The sequence below is a fragment of the Phascolarctos cinereus genome, unplaced genomic scaffold (assembly GCF_003287225.1).
Source record: "Phascolarctos cinereus isolate Bilbo 61053 unplaced genomic scaffold, phaCin_HiC Scaffold_5;HRSCAF=322, whole genome shotgun sequence".
Lineage (NCBI taxonomy): Eukaryota > Metazoa > Chordata > Mammalia > Diprotodontia > Phascolarctidae > Phascolarctos > Phascolarctos cinereus.
In genome coordinates this window covers 447161752-447186103 of record NW_027555958.1, presented here as the reverse complement: position 1 = coordinate 447186103, position 24352 = coordinate 447161752, and the positions used below count along the sequence as shown (strand labels likewise).

At 42.6% G+C, this 24352-nt stretch overlaps 1 protein-coding gene across 3 annotated transcripts in view; it reads left to right on the top strand.

Annotated features, from left to right (window-relative positions):
• TESK2 (testis associated actin remodelling kinase 2) overlaps positions 1–24352 on the top strand; it is a 146731-nt gene that overhangs the window by 30520 nt on the left and 91859 nt on the right. The window contains exons 2-3 of one of the 3 annotated variants that reach the window (XM_020987577.2): positions 839–1146; positions 19542–19663. In XM_020987577.2, coding sequence (XP_020843236.1) covers positions 925–1146; positions 19542–19663 — 344 coding nt within the window. In that variant the 5' untranslated portion in view covers positions 839–924. Of the gene's footprint in view, positions 1–838; positions 1147–19541; positions 19664–22190; positions 22211–24352 lie in introns of those variants that run through there. The other 2 variants (XM_078156606.1, XM_020987578.2) reach the window with 2 other exon arrangements.

Here is a 24352-nt window from a genome sequence, read left to right as displayed (position 1 = left end):
GGATTTTCCTACAGTGCAGGGCTGACTGTATCTCCCTCTATTGAGTCTACTTTTGGGGCTTCCTACGCTTTAACTTGAGGCTCGGATAGGAAGCTCTCTGCTCTGCCCCTCACAGCCTGCTTCCAAGATACTTTACACTTGACTCCCTTCCACTGACTTTATAATCCATCTCCCCTGGCTTTCTTGCTGACTTTTTTTGTTTGTTTGTTTTTTTGGAGAGACAGCTGGGGTGGGATTAAAGTGATTTGCCTAGAGTCACAGAGCTAGTGATGAGTCTGAGGCCAGATTTGAACTCAGGTCGTCCTGACTCCAGGGCCGGTGCTCTATCCTTTGCACCCCTTTCCTACTGTTTTCTTGAACATGACCCTCCCTCTCCCAATTCTGTGCCTTGGTACTGGCGTTCTTTCATGGTTGGAGTGTTTTACCTCTTTGTCTCTGCCCCTTAGAATCCCTGAATTCCTACAAAACTTAGCTTAGGTGCTCCCTTATACAGGAGGCCTTGTCTAGATTCCTTCACTCCTCTCCTCTCCCTTGTATTTTCTCTTCTAAAATTACCTAGTTATTTCCATGTCTTCAGCCCCATTAGAGCATGGTACCTGCTTGTAGCCCAGTGTTTAGCACAACGTCTGGCACATAGTAATGCTTAATACATTCTTGTTGACTTACTCTTTGTGTTTTGGGTCTTCAAATAGTGTTAGTATATTTGAAAGTTAGAAATTATGAAGTTTTGCCTTTATACCTAGGAGGGAGCTGGAGTCTGCTAGGCACTCTGTGTGCTTTGGATAATATTTATTGATGGGACTAGTAAAATAGTTTTTTCTTCTTTCTTTTGTTTTAGTGTCAAACCAGTATAGAAAAACTCAACAAGAATTTAAGATGTGAAGAGTCCTTTCTTAAAAGAAGAAAAAATTGATTGTTGGGACTATGGATCGGAGCAAACGGAATTCCATCGCAGGATTTCCTCCCCGATTAGAGCGTTTGGAAGATTTGGAAGGGGGCAGTGGAGGGGATGGAAATGTGGCCCAGATGGGAAGAGTGTGGCCGTCTTCATATCGAGCTCTCATAAGTGCCTTTTCTAGACTTACACGTTTAGATGACTTCACCCGGGAAAAGATTGGGTCTGGCTTCTTCTCTGAAGTATTCAAGGTGAGTGAGCATCTGTAACTTCATCTCAAGCACTCTGCTGAACATCATCATTGCAAAAGGTGGACAGATTTTCCTTTGAAGACTTTTCCATTTGTTCTTAGCTGTGATGGGAGCTTTGATTCATGGTGTTACTGTAGCTGCTGAGAAATAATTTAAATACTCATTCTTAATGACATATGCTATTTATTTTTGGAAAGTGATACAGACTAGAGAAAAGAGGGAAGAGGCAGAATTGAATATTTGACCTATTTTGCTTTTATAAATACTATTATGAGACATCCAGAATACCAGTGTGGGAAAGTCCTGAGTGTAGATGGGATAGGCAGTGGAGAAATTTAGGATGAATACAGGATCCCTTTGAGGTATAGGTCTTATCAACTGATTCCAAGGGGATTCACAGTTTAATAGCTTTTTGGGCATAGTTACAAACTGCTTTCTAGAATGGCTATTTTTGTTTATGGGTAAGTACCAATTGTAATCTAGTTCAGAACATCTCTTTCAGTGGTAAATGGTGTTCTTGTTTGTTAGGGGCTTTGGGCTCCTCTAGGATGTGACTCCATAGAAATAGGACAGATTTCCTTGTCAGTCTAGATGGCTTAATTTAGTACTGTGTTAATTTAGTACAAATCTCTATGTCTTTAAGCAAAGATTAAATTAGTAGTGGGATGATTTGTACAGGGGGTTGTAGTTAATTATCTAAGGATCAATAGTCAGTAAACATTTTTTAAGCACCTAGTATGATTCAGACGCTGTGCTAAGTGCTTGGGATATGAATAAGAAAAAAAAGACAGTAACTGCATTCTAGGAGCTGACAAGGGAAAGAAAGTGCCAAACGGTGCCCAGATGTTTGTGGAAGCAAAACCAAGCAGAACAGCTGAGAGGGAATGAGAGCCCTCTCTAAAGGGAGGCTTTGGGAGGATCGCAGGTTTCTATGGCAGGAGTATGAAGTTCTCTTTTAATACCTGTTAAAATAGGTTATAGTTCACTGGGGAGTGGGGTGGGGTGGAGCCTGGCAAATACTGCTCGTTGGATAGACTTCTACTGTTTTTTTCATGATGCAAGCATAGGAACATCAGAAAGCTTAAAAGCCATTTAATTAGAACATTGCTTTCTTAATAGCGTTTGCTTCAGGTGTTAAATAGCTCTTCTTGTTGACTACCATACATTATTGGCTAATAATGAATTGAAAGTTCATTTGATCTGGAAGAAAACGAAGATGGACAATCTAGAGGCACTTGGAGTAGGGACAGGAGTTGCATCTTCTTCTCCTGCTTTATATTCAGTACCCGGGGAGATGTCTAGATCTTTGAAAGCAGTTAGGTATTTTTTATATTTAAATTCACTGAAAACCTTATCCTTTTTTTTTTGGCAGTCATTATTCAGTTAATATCAATAAACATTTGGTGAAGGCAGTGATTCAAAAGAGAAATAAAATGGTTAGAAGAAATTATTAGGAATGAAATCAGGTTGGAAATCAGAACTCTTCAAGCAGAATTTGAAAACACAAACAGAAGATAGAACAGGAAAAATTGAACACGAGATGGAGAATCTCTGCAAAAAAAGCCGTGGTTTTAATAGTGAGAAGAGATTTGGAGTTTTGATGGGCTTTGGGCATAGTACTGAGGAGGCAGCACTTTACTTGTTGTTGGGAGTCCTGGGCTTGAATCCTGGTCCCACTGGTGATTTCTCTGTGGGACTCCGGGCAAGTCCCCTGTCTCCTCTGGGCCTTAGTTTTCTTCACTGTAAGATGAGGGGCTACACTTGACTTCTGAAAGTCCCTTCTGGCTCTAAATCTGAGATCCTGTGATCCCCTGTTGGTAGCCAGGTATTTTAGTGTCCACAGTGCTCAATTTAGAGTGGGGAATCCTGCCTCAGTCACTTTTTAACTAGCTGGGTGACCTTGGCAAGTCACCTAATGTTTTAGCCTCAGTTTCCTCATCTGTAAAACAGCAGTAATAAGAGCACCATCCTTACTGGGTTGTTGTGAGGATCAAATGAAATAATTTATGTAAAATACTTTGCAAACCTTAAAGCACTATATAAATGTGAGCTGTTACTATTATAATAAACCTTTCTCTTGTACCAGTTAGAACTTCATTTTTAAAGGCAACATTTGATCCTTAAAACTGTATTTGCGTAGAATATTGTAGAGACAACAGTGTGAGTGTAAGCCAGCCACAAGCAGTTACCAATCAGGAAGCATCTTCATTATTTGTTATTTTTATTGCAGCATTTTCTCCATCTACAGAAGGAAGGCCTGTTTTTTTCTTTCTTTGGTGGAAGGTATCTTGCTCTTTCCTGCATATGTAGGGGTTGGGAAGCTATTTCAAAATACCCCAAGTCTTACAATGGATCATGTGTACATAGATTGTTGCAAAAATGGACTGACATTAAAAAAAAAAAACAAACCCACAACCTTTCAAACAAATCTGTAGCTTGAGAAATGCCTGAAAGAGTAAGTTTTTTTACCTGCAAATATTGTTTGGAGACTGTGCGTGAGAGATAGAGCCTTTAAGAACTCATCCCAGGGGCAAGTAGGTGGTGCAGTGGATAGAGCACTGGCCCTGACTGAAGTCAGGAGGACCTGAGTTCAAATGCGGCCTCGAACCAAACACTTGACACTTACTAGCTTGTGACCCTGGGTAAGTCACTTAACCCCAATTGCCTAAAAACAAAACAAAACAAAATGAAAAAAAAAAAACAAAAAAAACTCATCCCAGCTTGTCCATGATTCTCTTAATTTGGGTTTCTGTGTCTCCTAGGGTTTCCTCTGAGCTGTCATTTGAAATGTGCTCTTATTAATCACCTTGGTGTTTGTCAGCCAGTCCTAACAAGAGAAGCACCAGAGACCTGATGAAAGAGTTTAAAATTCCTTTTTTTTTTTTTAGGCAATTGGGGTTAAGTGATTTGCCCAGGGTTACACAGCTAGTAAGTGTCAGGTGTTTGGTCTGAGGCTGTATTTGAACTCAGGTCCTCCTGACTTCAGTCAGGGCCAGTGCTCTATCCACTGCACCACCTAGCTGCCCCAAGAGTTTAAAATTCCTAAATTGTTGGTGAGGCGAGTAATGGTAAATCATTGGTAGCCAGGGATTAGCAGGATAGATGTGTTGGAGGACCTCTTTACTTCTGTATTTGGGGTTTTTTTGTTTGTTTTGATTTCATTTGTAACTGAGTACTCTGTAGAGCATTCTGGGAATTGACATGTTTCTTGAATGGCTGGAGGAATTTGTACCTGAGGCAGCCCAAAGCCTTCTTTGTGAAAGGAATCAGTGATAGGTTGTAGTAAACAGGCAGCACATTCACAGGGACCTGAAGAAGGAGGACTGGCTTGGGGAGAAGAATGTGGCAACCTGGAGGACATTAAGTCAGTCACATGGTAGAAGTAGGAGCCACTGCTTCGGAGAAAATGTTTGACCAGTTTATCTGAAAACACCTTGAGTAATGATTGCACCCATCGTGACTTAAATTACATCCTTGCACCAGTCTGTTCAAACAGCTTCTGAAGCAATGTCCATGTTGCATGTGCTAGGCTTCTAAAATCTCCTTCTCCTGCTTGTTGATTATTACCAGAATTAGTCTCTAGATGTTATACTCCAGTGTGAAAGGCATTAATAATAACTTTTTTTTTTTGCTTTTTGGTGAGGCAGTTGGGGTTAAGTGGCTTGCCCAGGGTCACACGGCTAGTAATTGTCAAGTGTCTGAAGCCAAATTTGAACTCAGTTCCTCCTGAGTCCAAGGCTGGAGCTCTATCCACTTCACCACCTAGCTCCCTCGTTAATAACTTTTGAAATTAAATTTTTATTGCTTTATTTTTAATATCACCCAAGTTTCCCAGGAATCCTTTCCACCCCTCCCATATATCCCTTATAACAAAGAATAGAAAAAGAATAGAAAACCAGTTCTGCAAAACTATCCAATGTGTTAGGAGAAAAAAAGTGGCATATACATTATATGTATTACACACCCACAGCTCCTTGCTTCTGCAAAGTAGGGGGAGGTGCTTCCTTATTGCTTTTCTTTGAGATTAGCTTGGTCATTATAATTTCTCAGCCTTCAATTTAAATTGTTTTGTTGTGTTTCTATTTCCATTGTTATTATTTTCCTGGTTCTGCTTACTTCACATTGCATCTCCTCATATAAATCTTTCCATGTTTCTCTAAACTCTCCATTGTTATCATTTCTTACAGCACAGTAGTCAGTCTAAAAGCATTTAAATGCTTATTATTTGATACTGTGCTAAGCACTGGAGGTACAAAGAAAGGCAAAACTACAGTCCTCCCCCCCCCCCATGCTCCTACGGGGGAGGTAACGGGAAGTATCTGACCATGTAAGAGATACAGAGTGTCATCAGAAGATAACCTCACAGAGAAAGTGGCAGCATGCAAGGAGGTATTTGAGCTCAGTCTTAAAAGAAGCCAGGAAGCCACAGGTAATGGTGAGAAGGCTCTGTCCTGGCTCTCTTTTCATCTCCCTCTATATACTATCTCACTCGGTGATCTCATTTACTTCTTCTCTTCCTCCCCCCATTAAAACATCATCCATATATAAATGACTCCCAGATATAGCTACCCAGCCCTAATCTCTCTTCTCCTGAGCTCCAGGCCCACATAATCAACTGCCTTTTGGATTTCTAAAACTGGGCATCCTGTACACATAGCAAACTCAACAGAACTCATTATCTTTCCCCAAAATCTTCCCCTTCTCCCAATTTTCCTATTTTTTTCCCCAATTTTCCTATTATTGTCAAGGGACCACCATCCCCTCAGTCACCAAGGCTCACAATGCTGCTGTTATCCTCGATTTCTCACTTGCACTCACTCCACAGAGCCAGTCTGTTCTATGTCTTGCTGTTTCTGCCTTCATCATATCTCTCATATATGTCCCCTTCTCTCTGCTCACATGGCCACACCCTGGCATGGGCCTTCATGAGTTCACACTTGGACTGCTGCTCTGACCTGCTCGTGGGTCTCCCTGCCTCATGTTTCTCCATCCTACCATGCATCCTCCACTCAGCTACAAAGTAACCATTTCACCCCTCTACTCAGACTACTCTCGACCTTTCCAGCTATCCCCACACTTTCCTGCCTGCCACATGCTACCATGTGGCTATATTGGCTTACCTGCTGTTCCTTGCACCTTCTGTCTTCCATCTCTGTGCTTTTGTAGTGAACTGTGCCCAATGTCATGAATGCTTTTTAAGTGATCTGGTATGCATGGAGCTTAAATGTTTAGAAGTAAACTTTCTTCTAAAGGGCAGCTCTTAGGGAGGGCTAGGTGAGGGACAGGGTGGAAATCTAGGTGATATAAAAGCAAAAGATATCAATAAAAATATTATTAAAAAACAGGTGTTCTGACTAATATGGAAATAAGTTTTGCATGATTCCACGTGTATAATCTATATCAAATTGCTAACCACCTCAGGGAGGGGGAAGGTGAGAGAGGGGAGGGAGAAAATTTGGAACTCAGGATTTAAAAAATATGAATGTTAAAAATTATCTTTACATGTAATGGGGGAAAAAGTAAAATATTGTTTGAAAAAAAGCAAATGTTCACCCTTTTTTTTTCTCATGGAAAGAATGTCATGATATAAGAAAGCAAAAGAGACCAAAGTCATCTGACTAAATTGTCCATTTGCTTTGTGGTTCCTAGTAGCAGACCCCTGCTCGGAGGGTGAGGCTAATGAGAATTTTGCACAAGATTCAGATCCTAAGTCAGGTGTGGCTTGGATGAGAGATTTTGTTCCACTGCAAAATCGGTTTGACTTGGTTTGCCAGTTTTATGTAGAAGGACATGAAGCAGGTTCAATACGGAGTGGGAAGTCTGAAGTGACCTAATGGAGAATGTTGTTGGAATTGATGTGAGATAATGGCTAGAGATCCTACCTCAGCAGATACATGATGGTTCTGTGTCTGGTGCACTGGATGCCTCAGAGCTCCAGAGGTCAAAACAGACAATTCATTTAATAAAAACATATGCAGATATTCCTGTATAAGCGATTCCCAAGGTGATGGGGAAATAGTACCTGAAGATAAAGGCTGTTGGCAAGCTCTCTACCAACATCCTAAAAACCATTTTTATCATCATCTTTCCCAAAGTCACCCCACCTGGGCAAAGTTAACCCAGACGGCTCCAAGTCTGCACAACTTCCATGCTCCTAAGGCCTGGCTGCTGTTGTGGGAATGTAGTGGCTTAACTCCTGCCTCCTCAGTTCTACCAGTATCTGGCCCATAGCAGGAGGTTTGAATTTCAGTTGCATGAGGATTTAGGTGTCATGATTCTCTTCATCCACACCCCTCTGACCCTCTGATTGGAAGGCTGGAGGGAGGAGCAAAGCCTTCATGTAAAAAGGGCTTCCAGACCAGCTGACTCTTCATGTCCCACCAGTTGTATTCCTTGGACTGGATTCTGTCATGCCCCTACCTGGCTGGCTACCTTCTTTCCCCCCCAGTCCCCTTTTTCCTTTCTTGTATTGTCTTGTTAGATTGTAAACTTTTACCTTGTGGACAGGAACTATCTTTTCTTTTTATTATTGTATTCCCAGTGGTTAGCATAGAGGAACTGTAATACCCCCTCCTTGTAACACTTAATAAGTACTTATTGACTGACAATCAATGGATAGCATTTATTAAGTGCTTCTTGTGAGCCAGGCACTGGAGATCAAAATACAAAAATGAGACAGTTCCTGTCCTTAAAGACCTTACATTCTGCTAGAGGAAGACACATAGGATCTATGAAAAACATTAATAGTGATAAGGAGTGCTAACAGCTGGGGAAATTCCAGAAGGTCTCTTGAAGGAAGGGGTATTTGGGCTGAACTCAAGTGACCAAGTGACAGAGCTGCAAAAGGAGAGCATTCTGGGAATGAGGTGTGTCTCATGCTGAGGCATGGAAGTGGTTGATAGATGTTTTGTGTGCAGAACAGCAAGCGATATTGTTTGGCCTCAAGGTAGAGTTCCTGATGGCAAGTAATGTATAAACCCTTTGAAATGATAGGCTAGAGCCAGATTGTTAGTCAGTCAAGAAGTATTTATTAAGCATTTGCTGAAGTGAGGGTACAGAGAAAGGCGAAAACCCCGGTCCCTGACCTCTTGGAGCTCACTAGTTGGCCAGGGGTGGGGGGCACAGCTGGGAAGGCTTCTGTAGAGGGAGGGATTGGAGCTGAATCTTGAAGGAGGCCAGGGAAGCCAGGAGGGGGAAAGGGGAAGGGGTGCATTGGAGGTATGGGACAGGAATTGCAAAGGCAAAGTAGTCAGAAGATGGTATGTAAATATGTAAATAGAATAAATAGAAAGTAGCTAAATACAAGCTAGTTTGGGAAGGAGGGCACTAGCAGCTGATGATGGGCGTTGCCCTGTGGACATTTACAGGTTGTTGTGAGGAAGTCTAGCCCCAAAGAGCTCCTTAGAAATGTGAGCTGTTCTCTTTGCTCTGTTGTGGCTGCGCCCGGGCTAGGGCCCAGTTCTCTTGCCTTGTGCCTCTTTGCCTGCCCTGGCACCTCATACTGCTTCTTTGTTTAGAGAACTGTTTTTCTGATCTGGTTGAAACATAAATCATTCACCCCTGGCTCCCCCCTGTGCCTTCTCTCCACCTTGTTTACCAATTGTCAGCATTTCACAAGAAAAGTTGTTGACACGCATACAAGGGAACAGCTCCTTAGATGATTTTCAAAAAAGAACAGTGACTTTCAGAATGAAGAGGCCTTTTTAAAGCCCAGATATCGTCAGTAAATAGAGTCGGAAAACTACTGTCAGTGAGTTCTTTGTGTAACAGTGTTTTCTTGAACTTGTCCTTGTAAGATCGGCTAAGGAGAGTGGCTCTTCTTTCAGTGGTCATGAGGCGTGTGACCACAAAGTCACTGAGGCAGCGGGAAAGAATCCTACATGAATGACACCTTCATAAAAACAAGTAAACATTTCATTATACCTTTTGTCCTTTAAAGAATTTGTATTGATGTCTCTTGTTTTTATGTCACCTTCATTTCCCATTCTGTCCTTCCCCTGCTCCTATACCCAGAACCCTCTTCCCTGGCCTCAAAGGGGTCCCAGCTAAAATCCTGCTTTCTACAGGAAAGTTTTCTCCATACCTCTTAATACTAGGGCCTTCCTTCTGTTGAAGATCTCCAAGTCATCCTGTGTGTAGCTTTTTTGTACAGAGTGGTTTGCAGGTTGTCTTCCCCTTTAGACTATGAGCTCCTTGAGGGCAGGGACTGTCTTTTACTTTTCTTTGTATCCCTAGCACTTAGCATAGCGCCTGGCACATAGTCAGTGCTTAATAAATGCTTATAATTTATAATCAACTTATAATCAATTCAGGAAGCATTTATTAGATACCAGTTATGTACCAGCTACTGTGCTAGGTGCAACAGATACAAAGATGAAAATGAAATGGTTCCTGCCTTCAGAGTGCTTACTCTAATGGAGGACATACATTGTCATAAGTGTATAAAAACACAACTAAAGGGGGCACAAGGTAACCTTGAAGGGGAGGAAGCTCACAGATGGGGGACTGGGAAAGGCCTCTTTCAGAAAGTTACTTGAGCTGAGTCTTACAGGAAACCAGGGATTCCAAGAATCAGATGTGAGGAGAGAAAGCATGCCTGGTGTGGGGAATAGCCTATACAAAGGCATGGAGACAGGAGGTGAGGTGTCATGTGTGAAGAACAAGCAGAAAGGAGAATAGCATGTAAGAAGGCTAGAAAGGTTGCTAGAAAGGTTGCTATCTAGTGCTGGAGGTGGTAGGAATTTATGGAGTAGAGGGAAGCTGTGGCCAGACCTTCGCTTTTAGGAAGAAAATCACTTAGGTTGCTGCAGTATATGGAGGATGGACTGGAATGAGGAGAGACTTGAGGCAGGCAGACGATCCCTCTTCCTACCTCCCCCTGTCCCTCCCCCTTCCCTCCCCCAACTACTGCAATAGTTCAGGTGTGTGGGGACCTGCAAAGAGACGTTATAAAAGGTAAACTTGGGAGGCCTCTTTAGCAACAGATTGGATAAAGGGGTGAGAGAGAGGAGTTGAGTACAACACAGAGGTGACCAGCCTAGGTGACTGGGAGGGTGGTGATATTATCAACAATGATAAGGAAGAGTGGAAGAGACGAAGGGAGGATTTGAGGGGAGAAAATGAGTTCAGTTTTGAATATGTTAGGTTTAAGATGTCTGCTGGACATCTGGTGTAAGATGTCCATTGGCAGTTGGAGATTTGAGACTGGAGATCAGCAAGAGGTTAGGGTTGGGTAAGAAGGTTTGAGAATCATCAGCATAGAGATAATAATTGAATCCATGGGAATTGAGGAAGTCACCAAGTCAAATAGTATAGAGGGGCCAGGATGGAGCTTTGTGGGATACTCATTGTCATTGGTTGTGACCTGGATGAAGATCCAGTAAAGGAGACTGAGAGGAGCAGTCTGCCAGGTAGGAGAACCAGGAGGGAGCAGTGTCCCAGGAATCTTGAAAGGAGAGAAGTGGGTGATCAACAGCACTGCAGGCGGCAGCGAGCTCAAGAGAGATGAAGATTGATTTAGCAACTCAGAGCTCATTTGTAGCTTTGGAGGGACAAGGCTGTTGAAATGAGGAGGTCTGAAGCCAGACTGGAGAGATGTAAGAAGAGCATGAGAGGAAAGAAAGTAGAGGCCCTATTGTAGATAACCTTTTCAAGAAGTTTAGCCACAAAAGGCAGAAGAGAAATGGTAAAGTAGGTACCAGGGGTTGATAAAGTGAGGGTTTTTGGGGGACGGGGAGACATGGGCATGTTAGTTACAACTCCGCAATCTAATTGGTTGTCACTCTTTATTGACAGAGCCACCAACCCTGTTCAGACCCCCATCTCTTCCTGCCTGGACCATTGCAATAATCTAATGGGTCTGTCTGTCTTGAGTCTCTCTTCACTCTAGTCCACCCTCCACTCAGCCACCAAAGTGATTTTTCTGAAGTGCATGTCACTCCCCTGCTCAGTAAACTCCAGAGGCTCCCTATTGCCTCTGGGATCAAATAAAAAATAGTATTCAAAGCCTCTCATAACTTAGCTGTCTCCTATCTTTCCAGTCTCACACTGTACACTCCATACTCTGCCATGTACTTTCCTGTCACTGGCCTCTTTGTTCTTTGAACAAGATGCTCCATTTCTCAGCTCTGTGCATTTTCTCTGGCTCTCCCTTGTGGCTGGAGCTGTCTCCTCATCTCTGCCTCTTTGCTTCCCTGCCTTCCTTTAGGTCCAAGATAAAATCTCCCCTTCTAAAGGAAGCCTTTCACAGTCCCTTTAATTCCAGTACTTCCCTGCTGTTCAATATATCCTAGTTATCTGGCACATAAGTGTTTCTGCATAGTTGTTTCCATGTTGAGTTTCTCATTAGATTCTGAGCTCCTTGAGATCAGGGGTTGTCTTTTACTTCTCTTTGTATTCTAGTACTTAGCAAAGTGCCTGGCACAGAGTAGGTGCTTAGTGTTTGTTGTTCACACTTAATAAGTGTGAAATTGAGAACCAAGCTGGGAACCTGCTATGACTATTTTGGCATATATGGTATGGATTTTGCTGTCTATTTACTATCTGTTGGACTTGTTTTCTGTCTTTTACTTCTTTGGAGGGGTGTGCTCTGGAGTGAGGCTGCAAGATCAAAGGGTATGCATAGTTCCAAATTGGAATCCAGAACAACAGAACCACTTAACATTTTCACTAACAGTACATCAGTGTGCTTGCTTCCCCACACCCATCCATCACAGCCTGTTCCCAGTGGTTGACGTTTTTATATTGCAATTCTCTGAGCTTATCCAAAAATGGACTTAAAAAAATTTTTTTTTTGGTGGTGGGGGAGAAGAATTCTTTACACTTGATTTCTTAACTTTTCATTATCTTTCACAACTTTTTCGGGGAGAGATCTTCTATTTGGCAATTGGTGAGATGATTTCTTACTCTTTCCCTTTTGCTGTTACTGAGACTGCACTAATTCACAACAGACACTTATTTTCAGCAGTGGTTTGTGGGCTTAGGCCCCTTGAAAGTCTGTAGCAGCACAGAGGAGAAAATAAAAGTGTTTAGGCCAGCTTTGCTGTGGTCGATTGTCATTCTTGCACATGAGTTTTGTGACCAAGCTAGATATGTACAGAATCATGTTGCCGTATGGGAAGAGTCTATTCCCTAGCCCCTACCCAGAATTTCTGTCTGTGCATGGTCTAAAGTATAGAATGTAAATCTGGAAGTGACCTTAGAGGTGATTTCATACGATCTTCCCCCCCCCCAAATGAAGAGACAGCCTCAGAGAGGTAGAGAATTCCCCTAATCCTCACAGAGAGAGAAGCCTGGCTGAGCCAAGACTCAAATCCCTAGGTCGTTTCCAAATTCAGTATTCTTTCCAATATTCCATAGACTTTATAGATATTTTAATAAATATATATGAACATGATTATACAGTTCTTTGGGGCTAAAAAGCATTATGTCAGAGACAAAGTTTGCATTCATTTTTTATTCTGAACTTGACACAAAAAAAGAACATTTTATATACCAAATACGGCATAAAATATTAAATATGAAATTCTGAATCTATATTACTTACACCTTACTTTTTAGAAAAAATTTATGATAAATTCAACCTGTCACTTTCAAAGCTGTTGTTCTTGTCTTTTTTCTTCTGAACTTCTTTCTGTAATCTGTGAATTTAAAAATGCTTTAATTAATCCCTCTTTATTTTCTATTTTTTGGCAACCCTACCAATATTCTCCTCTCTTCCACTTTCCCTCTTCCCCCCCTAAAGAAAAACAAAACTTTTGTAACTAACGAATATAATCAAGCAATACAAGACTACACATTGGCCAAATCAAAAAGTGTCTGCTTATTCTGTACTTTATTTAGGCCATTACCTCTCTGTCAGTATTTAGGTAACATGCTTGCTTCATCAAGGGTCTCAAGTCTTTCCAAGCTGCTTACGATTTTGTTGTTATATAACTCATTCTGCTTACTTCTCTCTTTTGTTGTTATTATTATTGTTGGTATTCATTCAGTTGTGTCTGACATGACCCCATGAACCATAGCACCTTAGGCCCTTCTATTCTTTACTTACTGTCTCTCGAGGTCTGTCCAAGTTCATGTTCATTGTTTCCATGACACTACCTAGCCATCTCATCCTCTGCCACCCTTTTTTCCTTTTGCCTTCAGTCTTTTCCAACATCAAGGTCTTTTCCAACATCAAGGTCTTTTCCAATGAGTTCCATCTTCTCGTTATGTGGCCAAAGTATTTAAAACTGCAGCTTCAGTATTTGACCTCCCAGTGAATATCCTGAATTAATTTCTCTAAGTATGGACTGATTTGATCTCCTTGCTGTCCAGGGGATTCTCAAAAGCTTCTCTAGTACCATGGTTTGAAAGCGTTGATTCTGTGGTGCTCAACTTTCCTTGTAGTCCAACTCTCACTTGTACTACTGGAAAAACCATAGTTTGCATTATAGAGATCTTTTTCGGCAAGGCGATATCTCTGCTTTTTAGTGTGCTGTTCAGATTTGCTATAGCTTTCTTTCCAAGGAGGAAGCATCTTTTAATTTCATAGCTCCAGTTGCTGTCTACAGTGATCTTTGAGCCCAAGAATATAAAATCTGACACTGCTTCCACTTCTTCTCTCTTAATTTGCCACAAAGTGATGGAACCAGTTGCCAAGATCTTAGTTTTTTTAATGTTAAATTTCAAGCCAGTTTTTACACTCTCCTTTTTTCACCCTCATCAAGGCTTCTTAACTCTTTTTTATTTTCTGTCATCAGAGTGGTATTGCCTGCATATCTGAGATTGTTGGTATCTCTCTTGGCAACCTCAATTCCATCTTTTGATTCATCCAGCCTGGTATTTTGCATGATGTACTCTGCATATAAGTTAAATAATATACAGCTTTGTCATATTCATTTTCCAATCTTAAACCAATTAGTTGTTCCATGTTCAGTTCTAACTGTTGCTTCTTGGTGCTCTCATACAGGTTCCTCAGGAAACAAGTAAGATGATCTGGCTCTTCCATCTCTGTCTCTGTCTCTGTCTGTCTGTCTGTCTCTCTTTCTCTCTCTCTTTCTCTCTTTTTGTGAGGCAGTTGGGATTAAGTGAATTGCCCAGGGTCACACAGCTAGTGTCAAGTGTCTGAGGTCAGATTTGAACCTTCTGACTCCAGAGCCAGTGCTCTATGCACTGCGCCACCTAGCTGCCTCCTGGTACTTCCATCTCTTTGAGAACTTGCCACATTTTGTAGTGATCCACACAGTCAAAGGCTTTAGTGTACTTAATGAAACAGAAGTAGATGTTCTTCTAGAACTCCCTTATGTTCTCCATAATCCAGTATATGTTGGTAATTTGGTCTCTAGTTTCTGTCTCTTTGAAAACCAGCCTGTTCTGGTAATTCTTGGTTCTATATATTGCTGAAACCTCGTAGAATCTTTTTATTTTATTTTATTTTATTTTATTTTATTTTTTAGGCAGTTCGGGTTAAGTGACTTGCCCAGGGTCACACAGCTAGTAAGTATTAAGTGTTTGGTTTGAGGCCGGATTTGAACTCAGGTCCTCCTGACCCCAAGTCCAGAATTCCACCCACTATATCCTACTCTTCTCTGATTACTTTGTCCTCTTCTCTCAGCTGTGACTAGGGCTTTTTGTACATAGAGTTAAATCCTGTAAATCATTCTAGGGCAAGCAGTACTAAAAACTCTGTTAGTGTTGGGGAGGGGATGGGAATGTCAGAGATAGCAGAGTACATGAGGAGGCTTCTTGGTAGGCTGCATGGTTCCCCTTCCCTTATGGGTCCATTTGATAGCTTCCTTTTTATCATAATTATTCTTGGTAACTAGGTGCTAAGGTCAGTTGTTTCTTCACACTTGGCATTCAAGCAACCTCATTACTGACAGTGGGGGCATAGAAAAATGGAAACTCTTATAGCAAACATACTTTTGGGGAGGGGGCTGAAAGAGGCCTTGAAGCTACCCCTTCCCCCCAAATGCTCAAAGTATCATATTAGAGCTGGAAGGAGGCCCTCAAAGGAGGAAGTGACATGTCCTACCTAGATCATTGAGGAAGGTGGATTCAACTGTTACTGAAATTGATGCTGGACCAAGGCAGAGTCAAATGAAACCCAAATGTCAGAGACTCACATACTGTTCGAGCTAGAAGTGACCTGAAAGCAGGTATTCTTAACCTGGGAAATCAACATTAAAAAAACACCACCACCACATTTTGGTAACTTTGTGTCAGTGTAACTGGTTTCTTTTTCCATCTTATGTATTTTATTTTATTTTATACATTTAACATTAGGGGTTACATAGTCTTCACCAGGTTGCCAGAAGGGGTCCATGATTATTTCTTAGAGAGATTTCTTTGTCCAACCCCTTCATTTTTAATAGCACTTGAAGATTTTTAATTTTTAATTTTATTGATCTGTTTTTATGTCACATGATTTCTGAATATATTTGCCCCTTGTCCCCTCTCCTCCCACTCCCCCCCAGCAAGTGATCTCTTATTAAAAATAATAAAAAAAGGAGTTTAGTAAACTAGTTAATACATTAATTGAGTCCTATTGAATTGCTCATGCAGTGTTCTACAGCCGCAGTGTCCTGACTATCGTCAAGAAGGGAGATGCATTTTTTCAGTTCTTCTGCAGGGACAGATATAGTCATTTTAATTCTACAGGGTTCAGTTTTGTTCTTACCATTCACATTATTGTAATTGTGTAGCTTGTTTTCCTGGTTCTGTTTGCTTTTCTCTGCATCAGTTCACATAAGTCTTCTGAGGCTTCTCTGAATTCTTCATTGTCCTTATTTCTTATAGCCTGTCAACCCTGAGAACAAATGACCAAAGTGTCACAGAGGTCATGCAACCTCTGATAATTCTAAAAGAACCAGAGAGTTCACACAACTTCTCAAAACCACAGTTAACTCTAAAAACAAAACAAAACAAAACCAAAGAGCTAGCATTGGTCATAAGCAAAAAGTTTTCTTTATTCTGTAGGAGGAGGGAAACTAGACATGTGTTTTGGGGCCCCCTCTAGTAGAAGACCCGCTTTAGTGTGAGCAAATCTCAATACTTAGACCAGTGGCTGTGCAGTGAGCCATAGCCCTGACAGTGCTGGGCAACAGAAATAGTGAGACCAGTTTGGTTCATAGCAGGACTTCACGACCAGAACACGAGTACTGCAGGTGCTTGTCCAAGCTCAGGGACCACCTGCTGCTGGTGTGAAATACTTCTGGGCTTTTGCTGTGGCTGAGATCATCTAGAGGGTGAGTGCAAAGGATTGTTGTTATGCCAAGCTCAAGGCATAAGGTCTTGCTGTATCTTAGCTCTGGAAAACAGAGTGTCTCCTAATAGTAAAAAGAGAGGGGTGGTCTTGGCATGGGGATCCTGACAAGCCCAATAATGTTCCATTACGTTCCTGTACCACAACTTGTTGAGCTAGTCTCCGCTTGATGGGCGTCTACTTTATTTCCATTTCTTTGCTACTATGAAGGCTCTGCTATGAATATTTTGGTACATGTGCATCTCCCCATCATTAAAAGTTTTTTTTTGAGGTTTCTTGATACCTTTTATTTTTACTTCACATCATTTCCAAATATACCCCTTCCCTACTCTGCACAGAGAACCTTCCTTTATAACAAAGAAGGAAAAAAAGTTATCAACAGACCAGTTGAATGAATCCAAGAGTATATGCCACATTCTACACCCATTATCCCCCACCTCTCTAACAAAAAGAGGGAGGTAAATTTCCTCATTTCTTCTGTAGTTCTATTTAATTTTACTATTCTTTTGGTTTACATTGTTATAGTCATTGTGGATATTGCTTTTCTCGTTTACTTCATTTTACAGAAAAGGAAACAGAGGCTTAGAGTTCTCTTACTTGCTTCTCAAAATCCCTTTTGAGCTCTTCCATGGTCTGGGACTGATTCATATTTTTCTTGGAGGTTTTGGATGTAGGAGCTTTGACTTTGTTGTCGTCTTCTGGTTGTATGTTTTGATCTTCTTTGTCACCAAAGAAAGATTCTATGGTCTGACTTTTTTTTACACAGTTTGCTCATATTCCCAGTCAATCACTTAAGTTTTAAACTCTTTGTTAAGGGAAGGGTCTGCTTCCAGTGTGGAGAATGTACTGTCCTAAGCTTTGGGGGTTTTGTGCAGCTGTTTTCAGAGATGCTCCTAGGGACCTATAAATTTTCAGTTCTTCCAAGGTGGTACGATCAAGGGCAAGGTGTTTACTCCTTTCCTGGCCTGTACTCTGGTCTGTAAGTGACCATAAGCACTCTTTTCTGCCTTGGAACTGGGAGGAGCACTCTCTCTCTACTACCACTACAAGCTCCACCACACCAGTGCTCCTCCTTGCCCCAGAACCACCACCCAGAACTGTGACCCAAATCCAAGCCTGGACAAAGCAAGAGAATCCTGCATCAGCAGAGAGATCCCTGCAATCCTCCTCTGATCAGCCACTTGATTCTCCCTCAGTCTGTGGGCTGGAAGCTCAGGAGGCAGCCCTGTTCCCGGGAGCTCTGGAACTGGAGCTGAGAGCACCTCGCTTCTCTCTCTCTCTCTCTCACCACAGACACAGACTTTTCCCACTGACCTTCTAAGTTGGCCCTGGCATTCGTGGGTTGAGAAGTCTGGAAACCACCACAGCTGCCTGTGATTCAGTCCTCTGAGGCCTGCTTCAGATTCACTGAGGCCTGGTCTTTGCCTGCGTGCCCACGCTGAACTGCATTCCTCTTCCAGCCCGACATGATATACTTATCTGATCAACCATCCAGGTTGTCTTGGGCTGGAAATTTGTTTCACTCTGTCTTTTTGTGGGTTCTGCTGCTCTGGAATTTGTTTAGAGCCATTTTTTATAGGTATTTGGAGGGCTTTGGGGGGAGAGCTCAAGCAAGTCACTGCTTTGACTCCACCATCTTCTAGAGTTAGTGTCATATCACTTCCTAGAGTACAATTCTCCTGACTTCTATTTCAGCCCTTTCAGCTGGCTTGCTGAAATTTGACCTCCTTTAGGGGCACAAGACTACTAGCACTTCAGAGCAGTTGTCCCTGGGAGGATGACCTTTCAGTCCTTCCAGATGCATACCCTTTTCCCCAATAAACTGCCTTATCCTCTCCTTTCCACAACCAGGACAAATTTAAGAACTGGGAGGCCAAAGGTTCAAGGGGAATAATGGTTTTAGAATTGGGAGACTTGGCTTTCTTTCCCTCCCAGCTGCCTTGCCTTGCTTGAACTGTTCCCACTCCTCATCATCTTTTTCCTGGGGCAGACCCTGCTGAGGTGGCAGAGAGCTCATAGGCCTGGGTTGGCCCAGCCCATATCCTCTACAAGGCTCAAGATCACTGAAGTAGGCTCTGACATTCCGTACTGAGTGGTCCACATTGTTATGAATCTGCTCATGATGCCCCCATGGTGGATCATAGCCAACCTCAGTTAGGTCAGAGAATCTCCGAGGAACACAATGGTACAATCATTCTTCCCTTGTGGGCTCCCACCTTCACTCTCACCACTGCCTACCACCAGATTCTGCTCCTCTTCTGCCTCTTTAGAAGACCATAACAAGGAGGAACAGCCCTTTAAGTCCATGGCCCACAGGCAAATTTCCTGCCTTCAGGCAAAATCGCAGCCTGGTTATGGCTCTGCTTTAGCCAGACTAGATTCTCTTTGTCCATTGGATACACCCTAGACTTTTCTGTCTCTGCCTTCAATGTCCTCCTATGCTGTGAAGATTGGGGGGGGGAAAAAAACTTTCTTCCTTAGACTTGACATGGTACTTTGTTCTGCACCTCTCTTATGAATTTATCATGTAAGATTGTCTGTTATTTCTATCTTTTAAATGTTTTTGCCTTTACATACCTTAGCTCCAAAAGGGAAAGGTGGGTCTTTCTAAACTTTGTGTCAGAATTAGTGTTTAAAAAATTGTATATTTAATTGAACACTGTGGAAGGGATTGACACTTTAGGCCAAGCTTGGACCATATGGCCCAGAGTCTAGTGTTTGTGTCTGCCTCAGGTCATCCAGCCAATAAGGGCTGAGGCTGGAACTTGAGCCTGGCCTTCCAACTCCAGGTCACTGTTGGCCCAGGGCCTCTCGGGGTGGACTTCATGCTAGCAGTGGCTCAAGGCAGTATGAGGTCAGGTCTGGGTTGGCTTGCAAGAGGGAGTTTGGGTTTTGCTCAACACTAGAGTATAGAAAAGATCTAATTTCTTTACATTGTAACAATATTTTCCTGGTATTTCAACAAAAAAATAGAATGTTTTTAGAATAAAAAATGATGTGTTTGGATTTTTCTCAGCATTTATGCTATGTTTTGAATTTTGGTTAGCATTTCTAATAAAAAAAGCTTCCTGTCATTTAAAAAAAAATCTAGATTGGAACTAGCCGTGACCTTTGATTGCACCTTTTATCTTCTTGCTTACCTGACCCGTAGGTGCGCCACAGAGTATCTGACCAGGTGATGGCTCTGAAGATGAACATTTTAAGCAGTAACCGGGCAAACATGCTGAAGGAAGTCCAGCTCATGAACAGACTCTCTCACCCAAACATCCTGAGGTCAGTCATCACCTTCTTTTTGTCCTGGGATCAGGGGGAGAAGAATATGAGCATTTCCTGACGAATCCTACAATTGATTGCAGACGGAAAGCCTGAAAGAACCCTCTGGCCTTTGAACTTGCTTTGTCATCTTGCTTTCACCCGTCCCATTGAGGTTTGGACGTACTCACCGTGCAGGCTCTAGTTTTATTGTTCTCTTGATAAGTAATTATTTTTAATGCTCTTGGGCTTCCTGTGACTGCACCACATCAGCAGTATGCCATTACTAGACAAATTCTCTTTGCTGAGACTTTATTCCTTATAGAATTTCTTAACTTGCTTAATTGCCTTATTTGAAGCTTTAATTAAGTTTTCTTAAGTAAAATTGAAAGTAGAATTACAGCCCCATTAGATTATCTTCATTAATATACAGAAGCCTCTCAAGGAAGAGAGGCTTAATGAGGTACCTAGGTGATGCAGTAGATAGAGCTCTTGTGGCTTACAGTCAGAAAGACCTGAGTTCAAGTCTTTCCTCAGACACTACCTTTGATCAGTCTCACTTTCCCCATCTGTAAAGTAAGGCCAATAATAGTCACTATCTCACAAGGTTATCGTGAAGATCAAATGGAAGAAGATGTGTTGAGCACTTTATAAACCTTGAAGTTCTATGTAAATCCTAGCTGTTCTTTTTATGATTATTAACTGGACCCTTCAGAGGAGTCTTGCCTTATAGCTAATGAGGTACAATTGCTATTACCTCTCTTCCCTGTTACTATAACCTGACACCTCATGCCCTTCCCTGTGGAAGAAAAAAATGTACCACAAAGTCACTGGATGTCAGAGTTGGAAGGAGCCAGGGAGCCCACCGAATCAAACCCACGTCTGGAAAATGACCCCTTCTCGAATATCCCCAGCCACGGCCTAGGGTCCTGGCTGGTCATCCAGCCTTTCCTCGAAGGCCTGTGGTGAAGGGAAAGCCACTGCCTTCCATGCCAGTCCAGCTCTCTCACTGATCATTGGGAATTCCTGACAGCAACATTAGATTTTCCTTGTTGAAGCTTCCCCCGTTACTCCTAGGGCTGCCTTCTGGGGACAAACAGACCAGCTCTGATCTGTCTTCTTGACATAGCTGAGAACCCGCATCCTGCCCTGTCTTTAGGCCACAGTGCCCCAGTTCCTTCGTTTCCTCTTTTATGGCATGAGCTCCAGATGTTTCCAGATGCTTCCTCATCCTCTGGCCCTCTTCTGGATGTCTTCCAGATGGTCGTTGTCCTTGAGCTGAATGTAGTCCTCCAGCAGCCGCCTTTCCACGTGCAGCCTCGGATTCCATTCGTTTTTTGTATTCTACCTCCACTCCGGATTCCTATTTCGTGTGCAGTTCACTGGGAAGCTCAAGTCTTATTCACACAAACTGCTGTCTAACCATGCTTCTCTAGTGTAGCACTTAGGAAGAAGTTGATGTTTTGAAGGCTAGTAAGATTTGAAACTTAATAGAGATAAATGTAATCTTGTCAGATTCAGTTGAGTCTTTTAGCCTGTCAGGGTCATTTTGGATCCTGACCCTGTTTCCCAGGTCAGATCAGCTCTACCTTCCAGCCTGGTGTTTTCTGCAGATCTGATAAGCATTCCACCTGTGCTTTTGTCTAAGTCCTTAGTAAAAATGTCAAGAAAGCATTCCTGGGACCCTTACTGAGAACGTGTGCCATGCTGACCTTGAACCATTAGTCTTATCCTATGGATCTCTCCGTTCAGCTAATTCTGAATCTGCCTCATGTTCACCCAGTGAGCAGACATGCTTTGCAAACCTTAACGTGCTCTCCATCATTGTTGTCTGGACTAGCCCTCACCATTTTTCACTCAAATGCATTTAGTAAGGGTGTGTCTGCTATATGTGAGATCCCGTGCTAGAATCTGGGGACCTAGAGACAAGAGAAATGACCTCTGCTCTCAGGCAGTTTTCTTTCTAGTCAGGGGGATGATATGTATCACACTGATCCTCATTCTTTTTTTTTTTTTCCACTTTTTACTTATGATGTTATATTCTTTGCTCTGAGACATTGAAACACAGCAAATACTGAGGTTGGTAGCCAGGCCATGTAGTAGAATGAGCATTGGATTTGAAGTAAGAAGAACCCAAGTCTTATTCATGGCATAGACATTGACCTGGTCACTTTACTTCTTTACCACCAATCTTACTTTCCTCAGCTGCAGAATGGGGTAACAATAGCCCATCTGTCTCAGACTTATCATGAAGATCCAAGCACTATCTCAGTTTTAGTTTAGTTTTTAGTTTAATAACTTTAATAACATTATTATGGCAATAAAGTAGAGTTCCTGGGCGGTTGGGTCTCTAGTCTCATTCCCTAAGTCTAGGGATTTCTCTGATTCTCCTTCCTTCCCCCATGGCCACCTCCTCTCCTTTCCTGACTTGCCCCAGGACCCCCAGCAGAGAAGATGGCTTTGTCCCTCTGCACGCAGAACTGTTGTTGTGACCTCCCTGTTAAAGAGCAGGCTGTGGGGCATCTTGCTGTGTGTGGAGGAGTTTTGTGGCGCATGAGAACCACTGATGTGAGTACGCACCTAACAAATTAAACAAGCATGTGGGAGGGCAGGGGTGCTAGCCACTGGGTGGAAGGAGGAGGGATAGTTAGGAAGAATGTCTTAGAGAAGGTGGCGTTGCTGCTGAGTTTGGAAGGAAGTCAGACTTGTAAAAAGACGAGCAGGACAGCCTTGGTTTGTTAAATTCTTTATAAATGATTTCTCTAGCACTCCCTTGATCTGGTAATAACCCTGTTAGAAATGAGATGAGGTCTTAGATCTAATGAATTGATAGGATAAATATGAAAGCATTTGGGGAAAGCTTGACGTTCACTGTGATCATAAATCATATTAGCATCAACAATGCCGAGGAAGCTCTTTTTTCATTAATGGGTACGTTCCTTCCAGCGATACCCAGATTTTGGTTCATCCCTGCCTACCTATCCTGGGTCCAACCAGCCAGTGCCAGGGTCCTTTTCTTGACATCTGAAGGATACTGGAGGAGCCTGCTGGGATCACCCTGGGACCAGCCTGTCTTCTTTTTCACTGAGACATTTCTGTGATATCGTCTTTTCCTCTGGTTCTTCTTCCTTATTCCCTGCTTACCACATCTTGCCACTTGCTCATGTCCACTGTGCTCCTTTCCATTGCCCTTTGCATGATGTTCACTTTCCTCCTCATTGCCATTACTCTTATTTTCTTTATCTGACCTCAGAATAGAAAGAACAGCTGTCTTAAGTCTGGTTACATTTGGGATCATTGGTACCCAGAAATTGGACCCTGTTGTCCCCTTGGGATTTTCTGGCCTTTAGCAGTCTTCCTTAAAGTCCAGTGGAGCAGGATGAAATCAGTGGGTGTTGTTGTTGTTGTTTTTTTTGGTAAGGCAATTGGGGTTAAGTGACTTGCCCAGGGTCACCCAGCTAGTGAATGTTCTGTGTCGCCACCTAGCTGCCCCTTTGTTGTTTTTATAGAATCATGTGAAATCCGGAGGTCACAGCCACCATCGATTTTGGTCAGTGGATATTTATCTGGCTGAACATTGCACTAGGTGATGGGAGGGGTATGTAGAGATAAATGAATAAATAAATTCAGTAATCATTTCCCCTTCCTTTTCTGTGCCCCTGACCTCCCCAAAAAAGGTGACTAGCATTCTACTAGACATTGGAGGTATTAATGTTGGCCTTATGTTGGTCACAGTTTATCAACTCTGTGTGTGTGTGTGTGTGTGTGTGTGTGTGTGTGTGTGTGTGTGTGTGTGTCTTAGTCTTATGAAGGGTCCAGATCTGTGATTTCATCAGCATGAGAGAGTCCTGGCATCGATGCATGTTGAAAATTTGTGTGTTACTTATGGTTTTAAACTCTTATGAGCCCCGGCCAGCTCTCTAAGTGCCGTGATCATGGTCATTTAGTTAGCATGAAGGAAGGTGGGAATGATGGAATAGAAAAGCATTTATTTAGTGCTTACTGTGTCCAAAACTATGCTGAGCACTAAAACAGACCTCAAGGATAATGGAGGAGCCTGCTGGCCTGCCTCAAGGAACCTCATATTCGAGTAAGTAGAGAAAGCCATGGGGGAGGTTTCAGTGGCGAGTAGATGGAGAAGTCCCACAGTCCCTAGTGTTGTAGCGTGTAGTGATTAATACTTATGAATAAAACCATAATGATTCCTGAAGCTGCATCACTGAGCAGTGCCAAGGACTTTGGCAGTGAAAACTTTCTTTTCTGGTCCTCTGAAGCTGTGGCTGCTCAAGAGTCGAGGCTGCAGCCCCTGCAACAGCTATTACCAGGCCCCCTTGCTACTCAGGTTGCTTCCTGAGAGGACGGCCGCAGGGGCAGGCTTGAGACAGGCCCAGGGCCTGGGGCCTGGTGGAGGTGAGGATGGCAGGCCCCTTCTCCATAAGGGTTACTCCCCTGAATAAGGGCTTTGGGGGTGGGACCAATATTTGTTAGAGGCAGGCCTTGAACTTTTTGACTTAAAGGCTGGTCCTGTCTCTAGTTTGGCTGCCAGGTAGCACAGTGGATAGAGAACTAGACTTGGAATGAAGAAGTCACGAATTCACACCCTACCTCTGACATGTAATAGCTGTGTGACCTTGGGTAAATCACTTAACTTCTTTCAGCCTCAGCTTCCTTATCTGCAAAGTGGGGGTAATAAATAGTACCTACTTCCCT